At 41.5% G+C, this 11563-nt stretch overlaps 1 protein-coding gene across 1 annotated transcript in view; it reads right to left on the bottom strand.

The window, feature by feature from the left end:
- Positions 1-221: 221 nt before the first annotated feature.
- MAL2 (mal, T cell differentiation protein 2) overlaps positions 222-11563 on the bottom strand; it is a 28653-nt gene continuing 17311 nt past the window's right edge. Inside the window, exons 3-4 of the mRNA XM_029923481.1 lie at positions 5503-5658; positions 222-2497 (exon numbers count right to left, since the gene is read on the bottom strand). Of these exons, the coding sequence (XP_029779341.1) occupies positions 2426-2497; positions 5503-5658 (228 nt within the window). The 3' untranslated portion in view covers positions 222-2425. The remainder of the gene's footprint in view (positions 2498-5502; positions 5659-11563) is intronic.

Here is an 11563-nt window from a genome sequence, read left to right as displayed (position 1 = left end):
TTTTAACTTCCTTTAAAATATGACTTCCAAAGACTTACCTCTTTGACCTTCGTCAAAGTGAAAAGGCTCACTGACATTTCCTGAGAGACCATCTTTTACATAGAAATGTTTAAAGCAGAATTTTTATATGGTATGAGTTTAGAAATTCCAAGTCTGTCAAGTTTATATCAAACCTCTAACTAAATTTCAAAGTGAATTGTATAAAAAATAGATGACCAAAAAAGGTTATCAAATGAATACTTTATTAGAGTCATAACACTTATAAAATAAATTTCTTTTCATCCTGGAGTTACCAGATTTTAAAACCAACCAACACGTTCTCATTTCTACAGCATATATAAAGAAATTCTCAAATGCCATAATTTTTGTTCAAGTGCTTTGTCACTCAGTTCACAAATCCAGAACACGATTAATCTAAAAATATAAGAATTCACAGTCAGATGAGTTTTAGGCTTGGTTCTTAGTGATCTAGAAGCAACCCATTTACAAAAGTGCCACCAAAGCCATTTCATGAAATCGTTTAATTTAATGCCACCAACCATGAACCTGTTATACTTTGGAAACAAAAATAAAATCTCACAACTATATCTAGCACACTAACTTTAAATGATTCCATCTTGAATAGACTATATATCCTTATGGCACATTTATGACTTTGTTATATACAATTCACAATACAGGTGTGAGTGGGTGGTGTGGTGCTAGAAAAACCACGGAAGTCAGGTATTACAGGAGAAATACAACACAAGTTTAACATCGTAAGAATGATTTCTTCTTGCCACATATTGAACCACCTCTTTAGGTCACAAACCAAACTCGATTAAGAGTCTTCTTTCTAGGAGACTATTATAGAAGCAGCGTCTGATCACTGAGCTTCGATCATGTTATTCATTCAGGACTGTTCTATGTTCCCATGAAATCTAACAGCACGACTTATACATGGCATTCTTAGGGGACGATTCAGCCAAAAAAGCAAAGGGGTGAAAATTTAGAACTCTCAGAAGCCCTCTTTCCTGGGCGTGACATAAGCCTCCTGCTGGGATGCGTGGGGGCAGCTGGGCCCTGACTCGTACTTGTCTTCCCATTCAAGCCATTTCGGCACTTGCCACACCCAGGGTACCTCTAACCGATGAATTCAAATATTTTCTGTGCAATTCAGCCAGAGATACGTTGTTATGACAACGATGGTTTTTAAAATGGATTCTGTACATCTGTCACCAATGCAAACAAACCAACAGAGATGTAGGGGCTACTATCAAAACACATAAGAAGTTACAACTTTAAGTTATATTTAGTACTCCACTGAAATTTAACTCAAAGTAACGTAAACGAATGAGAAGACAAATGTTAACTCTTCAGGGAACTCTATTTGGTAGAGCCTCACATATCCACACACGGATATTCCCATGTTCGTGCTGTATTCTGAAGCATAAATAAGTGCAAAGGAAGACAGAAGTAGGCAGAGACCAGTTCCAATAGAGGTGAATGGTCTCTGGGGATGTCACTGTAAGAATGCCGGATGACAGGTTTGCTCAATTGTTAAGCAATCCTTGGTGTGATTGGACAACTAGGATTTAGTTCATAAATTAGTTTTTCTTGTACCCAAGACTCTGCTTGGATTAGCTTGAGCAACGATCCACCACCTCAAGGGTAAGCACTTGACCATTAACACAAAGGTGATATGATTATTGCATAATGAGGCTAAATATTATGTGGCTTATCTAGTTTTATAGCTTCCATTCAGTTCAATTAAATACATAACATAGAGCTAAGGTTTATACCAGAGGTTGGCAAACTATAACCCACAGCCCACGGGCCAAATCCAGCTTGCTGCCTGTCTTTGCGATGAAGTTTTGCTGGAACCCAGGCACGCTCACTCACTGGTGTGTGGTCTACAGCTGCTCTCACAAAGTACCAGCAAGGCTGAGCAGCTGCAGCACAGCCTGCAGGACCCACAACGCCTAAAATATTTACCATCTGGACCTTTGGAGAAAAACAGTGCCAACCTCTGTTTTACACTAAAAGACATAGAGTTCAGTGGGAAGATTATTTAAAATGTGTCTTTTTTTTTTTTCCTTAGGAAATGTTAGTTACCTAGTAAAATTAAGGTTTAGGTGACTCAATAACCAAACAAAAGAGATACCCCTTTTTCATGAACAATATCGGTATATTTTATGGATATGAGGGAAAATTTTCTTAAAAAAGGAAAGTGGCAGATATAGAATTAAAGGCTACTTCTCTGTTCAACATCATAATAAAATTAAAATTCCATCCAAGAAATGAACCAAAATCTGTCCTTAGGTTCTCTCTATATATAAACAAATTGCTTTTGGAAGGTTATTTGGACAAAATGGTATCCAAATTGATCAGACACATAAAGTAGACAAATGAAACCAACACATGGACCATTAGTTTCTAAGGAGTGTCACGGTCGCCATCTTCGTAAAGCCAGAGCCAAACTGCAACCATAACAGGCTGTCGTCACAAAGGCAAAAATCTAAGAAAAAGGAAACAAAAGCTCACATCAGATTCATAACGCTGACGTTAATTAACAAAAACCAACATTCATCCTAAGGAACAACTATCTGAAGACTGATCAACCTACTAAAGATACTTCAACACTTATGAAAATGGTTTATATTTATTTTTTTGATGATTTGTACTACCATTTAATCCCCTCACATCATTAACCCTTCTTTTAAACATTCTAGCCCCTAACAATGTTCTGATTTGTGGACAGCCCTAGCTTGAACACTTGTTCACATGCTAGACTCAATTGTTAAGTATTTGTGAAACTCTCAAAACAGTATTCAAAAGCTCTCTACGAGGTGTCTATTCATACAATGATCTCACAGCCAAGAAAAGTCCAAGTATCAGAACTTGAGGACGTATAAAATCTTTCCTTCCTGTGACAGTGGAGATGGATTTTAGAAGTAAACAAAGAAAACCCACAGAAATGAATCAATAGATTCATTTGGCCTGGAAGACAGTTCTGAAACCCGCATTCCAGTCTGAATTACTGTCCTTACTATATTTGACAAGGATTTCTTTAGCAACATCTATGTGTACATCAGTGCATCTGGTGCATAAAAACAAATAGTAGATATTATCCTCATCCTTTTCGAATTCATGATCCCTAGAAAACTACAAGATGAAGCAATTAAATATGATAAAACATTATGATTTAGTGCAGGGATCCTTTACCAGAAAACTCTAGCTCTCAGAGGGAATATCGGATTCACGTATAGAACATGACCATTCTCTAGTTGCCATTCTGCTTTTCTCCGCAGCCGCCTTCTGCTGGTGTGTCTCTGATGCTGCTCTAATCTAGACATCGTCTGCTGAATGAGAGTGACCACTGTTGATATGTATTGTTAGTGAAAATGAATTTTCCTCTCTCAGGTATTTTGAAATAAAAAGTAAAGTGAGGAACTCAATATAGTGTCACAAAAGAATGGCTCATACATTTAGGTATTTTTAAAACTCAAAAACTAAAGATTTACTTCTATGGGAGCATACGGATAAGATGCTACATAACATAGAAGGAAAGAGTGCAGAGGTTTACTAAGGCAGTTTCATGAATCATGAAATCATGACCTACGCCGATGTCTGATGCTCAATTGACTGAGCCACCCAGGTGCCCCTGAAGATTTACTTCTACGGGAGCATACTAATGAGATGCTACGTAACATAGAAGAAAGTGTGTAGAGGTTTATTAAGGCAGTTTCATTTAGGCACAGAGAGAGGGAAGGGTAGCAGGGACACAGTAACAGAAGAGAGTCAGCCAAAATGGGATCACAACATGGAACATTAAAAACTGGCTCTTAGGACAAAGGAACGTTAGTGAGAAATGAATGACATCCACCACGGATCACCAAGTCCTTGAGCACCTGCTACCCTCTGAAAGTAGGATCTTAGGGCAACTATAAATAGACCCATTTGGTGCCACTACCAGGATCCAGGAGGCATTGAGGAAACAGCCTGCAGCACTAAAAAGGAGGGGATGGATGTAACAAAGCAAAATTCAGTGAGAACTGTGGACTGATAGGAAGAGCACTTGGTGGAAGAAAAAGTCAATTCCAAGAGCCTGAACTTTTCTTCACTTCATAAAATTGTTAAAACCAGTGGCTTTCTAGCTGTGGTCTCTGATAATAAGGATTCCATGAAAAGTGCCTCAGAGAGGATGAGGCCGACAAAGGAGGCTTAAGAGAAGGAAGGACCTCTTCTCTCAGTCCAGCTAGAGCATCTGTGCTCTTGTCTTCTGTATTCATTGGGTTTTCAGTAAGGTTTCATTCAGTAAAACAGTTTCATTTTCTATAAAATAAAGTCTAAATATCACTGATCTAAACTACAAGCCCATCAGAGCTGGAGCCGTGCCTCATTTCTGTTACAATTCATAATCAGTTTAATCATTGTAGACGCTCAGTGAATTCTGACAAATTCTAACACAGGCTTGGGAATCTGATCATAGGAGGGTTTAGAATCACCACACCTCCGCCCTTTAAAACTCAGACTCTAGACCTGCTCTGTCCAATAGGATAGCCACAGCCACATGTGACTGTTTAAATTGAAATGTAAATTAATTAACATGAATTAATTGGATTAGTGGCCACCAAATTAAACATATAGATAAACAGATAGAACATTTCTATCATTTTAGTAAGTTTGCTGCTGCTGCTGCTGCTGCTGCTGTAGGGCAGTGCTGCTCCCGAAAGATTTTAATGGCCATACGGGGAGTCCTGGGATGTTTACGTATGCTGTCTGCACAGAAGAGTAAAACTTTGGGGTCACTAACTTGCTATGTAGTCATATTAAATATCAACACATGTCAGGGAATCATTTGGGTTTCTGGCACTTTCAAGATTATAAAAACAGAAATAATATATTATTTCTTTAAATTACCTATATCAATACAAAACAACAAACTCACTTAAGTATATGAATTAAGGAAGATAAAACCATTCAAAATATTTCTCCATGCCATGTATTTCATCTGTGTGTCACCTCTTGTACCGGTGGGCATATTTACCCCCCTCAGTCGCGGGGACTTTCTCCAGGGGCAGGAACTGCACCTGTTCATCCCTGTCCCTGACACCCAGCAAACTATCTACCTCACAGTAGGCTCTCCGTAAATATTCACTGAATTGAAATGAATTACAATTAAGATAAAGACGAATGACCATGTCCGGAGTTATGGGAAGTAAAAAAGCACCATGAATTGTTTTCACAAAGTAAGCTCTGTTGTGTCACGTCGGCCACGACCACGGACTGGCTGTAATCTTACATGAACGTCAGCCCTGTGCTTCAATGTCATTGTCTACAACACGAGGAGTAACAGCAGTACTTGCCAGGCAGGCGATTATATAGATAAATAGCAAGTATATGTTTAATGCCAAGGGCTATTATCAGAGAGACGACTGCTGCCTGAGGAGTTTCTGGGAGACAGGACCGTGAACGTGGGGGAGAGATGGGTGCTAGTAACCTGGCCTCCTTGACACTCACCGTGGCTGCTACGTTTATGTTATACTGGTTATCGCTCAAGAGCGGCTGCACGGCCATGGTCATATTGCAGCGCAGATCATGCAGGGATGTGGCTGCCGCTTCCAGTAAAAAGGCTCCAAAGTAGAAGACAAACACCGTAAAATGATATGCAAAATCCTGAAAGAGGAGGAAAAAAAAGACAGCTACAATTACAAATTATAAGTAATACTTTTTTTGTCCTGTTCCTCATTTTAGTTGATGAGGTTTAGGTTCAGGAAGGTTAGAACATTTAATCAAACAATCTTTAACCATACTCACCGTTTACTTTGGCTGCTTGAGCAACGTCAAGCTATCAAAATCCAAAGGAAAATCAACCAGCTCACTATCGTCGGCATAGTGGCAAACCTTCTGATACATTGAATTTTATAGTAAAATATAAAATTTCAGTGTAGAGGAAGGTGCCACAGAGATCAATATTAACTAACATAAGAAAGGAATAATGTATGCTGTTCTGAAAATTCAAGTAAAACCACATTTAAATCACACCTTGTTTGAAGCACGTGGGCGACTCAGTCCATTAAGCTCCGACTGTTGGTCTGGCTCAGGCCATGATCTCACAATTTGTGAGTTTGAGCCCCGCACTAGGCTCTGTGCTGATAGTGTAGAGCCTGCTTGGAATTCTCTCTTTCCCTCTCTCTGCCCCTTCTCCACTTGCACACACTCTCTCTTAAAATAAATAATAAACCTAAAAAAATTACATCTTGTTCTTTTAGTTATTAGATAATAGTTATATTACTGTTGTACATTATTTAGTTATATAATAATATGCACACATTTATAATTAAATCTTTCCTTTCTAAGCAATAATGATTTTCATCTGTGAGATTGTTACCTCATACACTGAAGAACGCAGATGACCTATGACATCATAGAATTCAATAACTTCTACAAAAGCAAATAATATATCATAGACTTCTACAAACAGTACAGGAACTTCTCGTACAGCTCAATAGTCATCAGGTGATTTTGTATGTTGCTGGCATAACTCTACTGGAATTCACATCATCTTACGTGAACTGATGAGACCCATGAACACACTGCTGTGTGTGTCTGTCTACAGCTCCCAGACACCAGGTATCTTACACTCATTATCATTCATCCTTTCAACTACCATTCATTATTCCCATTTTACAAACAAGTGATTTTTTTGTTTTGTTTTTTAATTAAGTAAATGTTCTTTTTAGACAATTTTTTAAATGTTTATTTATTTTTGAGAGGAAGAGAGAGACAGATAGACAATGCATGAGCAGGGGAGGGGCAGAAAGGGAGGGAGACACAGAATCTGAAGCAGACTCCAGGCTCTGAGCTGTCAGCACAGAGCCTGATGCAGGGCTCAAACCCACGAACTGTGAGATCGTGATCCAAGCCGAAGTCTGACACCCAACCAATTGAGCCACCCAGATGCCCCTAATGAAGTAACTCTTCTAAAGCCATACAAAGATTAACTTTTGAAAGGAGAACTCAAAGCCACATAGGTCTGTCTGGTTCCAAAGTCTACTTTCTTTCCTCTATCAAATGGTCCGTTATTGATATAGTAGCGTTACAGAGAATGAACACTGCTCTGCCTTGGTAATACCCATTCAGCAAAAAAAAAATTATCCATAGGAATTGTTCTTACCCTGCCTAGAATAATAAGGAAAAGCAATGGTCTGGCAGGCTGGTCAGAGGCCTGGGAGAATAAAAGATTGAAAGTTCTGAGACAAGGAAGCATGGAGCAGGGAGGTGGACAGGTGGGATTTGGTGTAAAGTGTGATCTATCTGTCACATGGTGGTGCCCACCAGAAGCATCTACACATTAAATTAAACACATGGAATACCACATAGAAAAAATGGCCCGGCCACTTGATGCGAGCCAGCCTTTGCCACCAACCACCGGATTACTGGCATTATGGGCCCAAGAGTGGAATGACCATGGTTGGGAGGAGGAGGCTATGCAACAGCCAGTAGCACTGACTTCTAATTGCCAAAGCTGATTTAGCTACCGCCTCTTCTGAATGTTGGACCTGCCAATAGCAGAGACCAACTCTGAAACTCGGATATAGCCCAATCCTTACCTGGTAGCAAACTGATAAAACTGAGCTCCTGGCTTCCTGGAAGGCATATGGTCATTCTCACTAAACAGACCCTCATTCTGAGTACGTATGTGCTCTTCCTTCCCTGATAGCCTCTGCCACCACCATTACACAGGGACTTACAGAATGCCTGAGTCACAGGCATCTACTCGACAGAGCGTGTGACCAAGGAACCAACTTCTCAGCAGCGGGGTAGGAATGTATCCATGACCATGAGTTGTGTCATACACTGGGCCATTCTCAAGCTGCTGGCCTGAGAGCATGATGGAACGATTGGCTGATGGCACAGCTTGGAGAATGTGTGGTAATCTTTTGGGATGCAGTAGATATAGGGAGGTCGAGTTTTCTACACGGTGTTATATCCTTACTGGGAGAAAGGGAAGCAAGGGGTAGAAACAGGAAGTTTTCCACTTGCCATCACTCCCAAAAACCTGATGACCTTGAGAATGCTGCCCCTGCCACTCTGCGCTCTGCATGTCCAGGGGCCTGGTCCCCAAAAGGGTATACTCCTGCTGGAGGACAAGGGTCTCACTGAGCTATAAGCTATGGTTCCTGCCTGTGAATTGTGGGACGAAAGGCAAGAGGAGGAATCACCATGTTGACAAGGGCAGCCTGCCCGACTGTCCAGGGAGGGTAAGGCTGCGGATCCGCAGGAGGGCGGTATAGGCGGAGCTCAGCGATCCTGCTCTTGGAACTCCCTTGGCCAATGGTGACTAAAAACGGACAACTGCAGCAAAACAAGGGCACGGTGACCAGAGGCTCACCCTCCCTCCCTCAGGAAGGACGGTTGGGATGACACTGCCAGGCTAACCACCGAGACCAGCAGACGTGAGTGTCGAGCAAGGGGGGAAAGCTGGTTTGTGGAAGAAGGAGATGGTGAGTGCCGGCTGTGGCCGAGACCAATGCCAGTCAGAGGGGCTGTGGTTTGTCCATCTGGCCTCTCTCTCGAAGTGCTCCTTCAGGAAGAGAATCCTGGAAGAGCCGTTCCTCTGACTCATATAGAGAACTGGACTCGCCAGTGCAAGAAGTGGACCATAGCCTCTGCATTCACGCACTGCGTGCCTTCCCCTTTAAGAAAGAACCTGACATTTGCCAATGGCTTTGGCTTCAGTGGGCTTGGGGTCCACTGCTGTGTTTGAGCCAATGTCACATTCCTCCTGGCAGTCCCCAGTGGACGATGGTAGAGTGGGGTTATACTGGTGCCTGGCCACTTTTTACAAGACTTTCATAGCACGACTGCTCGTCAGCGTCTCATTAATTTGACCAAGACTGTCAACCTACCTCCCACTCTGAGACTTTCCTGCTTTACCTTACTTCCTCGCCCATGACCTTTGACAGGGGCGATCTCTTCCACTCCTTCTCAGAGGGAAAAAAATCTCTTGCACTTTTAAATCCACTTTATAGTTTGCTTCCCAGTGGACTGGTGATGATAGTTATGTTCTTCTGGTGCCTTGAGCATTCCCTGCTTGGCCACTGCCATCATTCTGATTAACGTATCAGTTGTGTAATCATTTCTTTACTGCCGCTGCCTACTGCAACAAACTCTCAGAGCACTGCAGGCCTGTCTTGTTCACCACTGCACTCCCATGGCCTAGTACAGGACCAGGTACGTATCAGGTGTTCAGTAAAGGTGCCCCACCACTGGAGAGCCACCCCCATGTCTATATTTGGCCATCCTTGTCATCTTATTCCAACTGTTGCTCTGTGCAATGTGTGCAAGAAGGTCTTCCACACATTTTGCTCGTTGTTTTGGACAACGCAGACTGCTTATGCAAAAATCAGTGGTTCTCAAAGGTAAGCATGCCTCAGAATCATCTGAAAAGCTTGTTAAAACCCAAACTACGGGCCCCACCTTCTGAGTTCCTGACTCAGTAGGTCTGGGTGGGACTGGAGAATCTAATTGTACCAAATTTCCAGGCGATGCTGCTGTGGCTGGTCACGGACCACCCTTTGGGAACCACCTGTCCTGAGTCCTTGGCATGTCCCCATCAGCAGATGGCCCCGTCTTCTTTCTGAGTCTCCTTTGCATACTCCTGCTCTCCTGCCAGACTTCCCAGTGTTTGTACACCCCAGAGCACTGCCCACTATCTTCACCCTTCCCACAGGCAAACGGTCTCAAGCACAGCTTGACTTTTTCCAGCAACAAATGACTACCCCCTATATTCCTATGTAAGCCTATGTTTTGCTCCACAGTCCAAGGTCAGATTTTCACGAACTAGTTTAAAAAAAGCTACATTGTAGATAGGGGGACCCCGGTTTCCACAATGGCAGCATGAAAAGGGACGATGGCCACACCGAGTTTCAGCTTTCTCATCTGTAAAAATGAGAAAATAGTGTCCCATAAGGAATCGTCATAGAGATCAAATAAGTAAATGAATGTCAGGACAGAAAATACAGACCAAGACATTCACGGTAGTAAGTGATGTCCATAATGGGCAAATGTGTGCCAGCTGCTGTGAGGGAATAAAGTGAAACGTGTTTACTTGTACGGGACTTTTTTTTTTTTGTAGCTTTCATTTTTCCAAAATATATCTTTCCTTCACACCCCTCTTCTCCATAAATGTAAAGTAAGTATGGTATCCTTTGTTTAAAGTTAGGCAGAATGGTGTTATTTCCTTCACATGCACACACACACACACACAGTAAAGAAAAACCATCTCAAAATGAAAACCTGCTTCTTTTCTCAAATTAGAATAAGGCAAGTTTTTAGCATTTAATATATGTTACTACATATATTACATATTTTTATTTCACCATTTATACCGGAGCTAGAAAGCTTGGGGAAAAATACCGAAGACATCTACCACCATGAATGTTAACTCAGTCTCATGGTCAACAAAAGCTAGAAGCTATGAATATTTTAGTCAATATCCCACAACAGACACTTAGAAAATAAATTCTTCATCAAAACACATTTTTGCTTCTTTTGTGCATTATACACAGGTTACACTGTCACCACAAGGGGAAATGACTATCTTTTGAGCAGTTAATGTCTAACAGTTCCAGAATGCAGCAATTAAAAGTTGTTACCATCTGCTGGCAACTCCCACAACACGCTTGGCTCGAAACTTTTCCTGGCCAGGAGTACACGAAAGAGGTTACAAAACCTACCAAAAGCAACCATGTGGTCAAAAACAACTGATTATGTAGAAAATCACAGAAGAAGAGAAACAAAAGGAGCCCTTTGTAACTATGACAAGCGTTTAAGTCACCCCTGAAGGCAAGAGCTGGCTCCTGTAAGGCACGGCCACTGTGACGAGGCTGCACGGTGACCCCGCGGCCCTGTGCACTGCATGTCCCTACACAGTGCCCTCCCCGAGCGGACTGCCACCGCTCAGAAAACCACAGGATAAACTCTGCAGGGGGTCCATGCTGCAGACTGGAGGTCTTCCCATTTCAATTGCCCCTTCCAAAAAAAGAAGAAATTAAAAAAAGAATTGTTTTTAAATTAAACAATTAAAAAAATTAAAAGGAAAGTGGATGGTCCTTGAGGGTGTCATGCTGAGCGAAGTAAGCCAGGCAGAGAAGGACAGAAACCATATGTTCGCACTCATAGGTCTAACAGGAAATTTTCAGAATGATCTAGCTTCAAGAAAAGCAAGCAGTTAGTAGTGCTTAAGAAAAATTGATTCAGTATCTAATGGATAATTGATACCTGTCACAACACAGCATTTTATATACTGTTAAGGGAAACTGCAATACAATGTAAGTTTCTTTTGGGAGTGTTTGCTGTATAATTGGATTTAATGAAATGTTTAGAGGTGCAGTAGGCATGACTTTTAGTAGATAATGAAAGAAAATGCAAAATGCTTATTGATTTATGATGTGGTTTCATCTCAGCTTGGGCAAAGCATGCAGTATTTAATACATAGTAGCAGAATATTTACTATTGAAGCTTGAAAAGATGTTAGTTCTTTGTGTGCAACCTTTCATTTATGCATGTGAGAAGG

The sequence above is a fragment of the Suricata suricatta genome, chromosome 15 (assembly GCF_006229205.1).
Source record: "Suricata suricatta isolate VVHF042 chromosome 15, meerkat_22Aug2017_6uvM2_HiC, whole genome shotgun sequence".
Classification (NCBI taxonomy): Eukaryota; Metazoa; Chordata; class Mammalia; order Carnivora; family Herpestidae; genus Suricata; species Suricata suricatta.
This window is presented reverse-complemented; position numbering and strand designations above follow the sequence as displayed.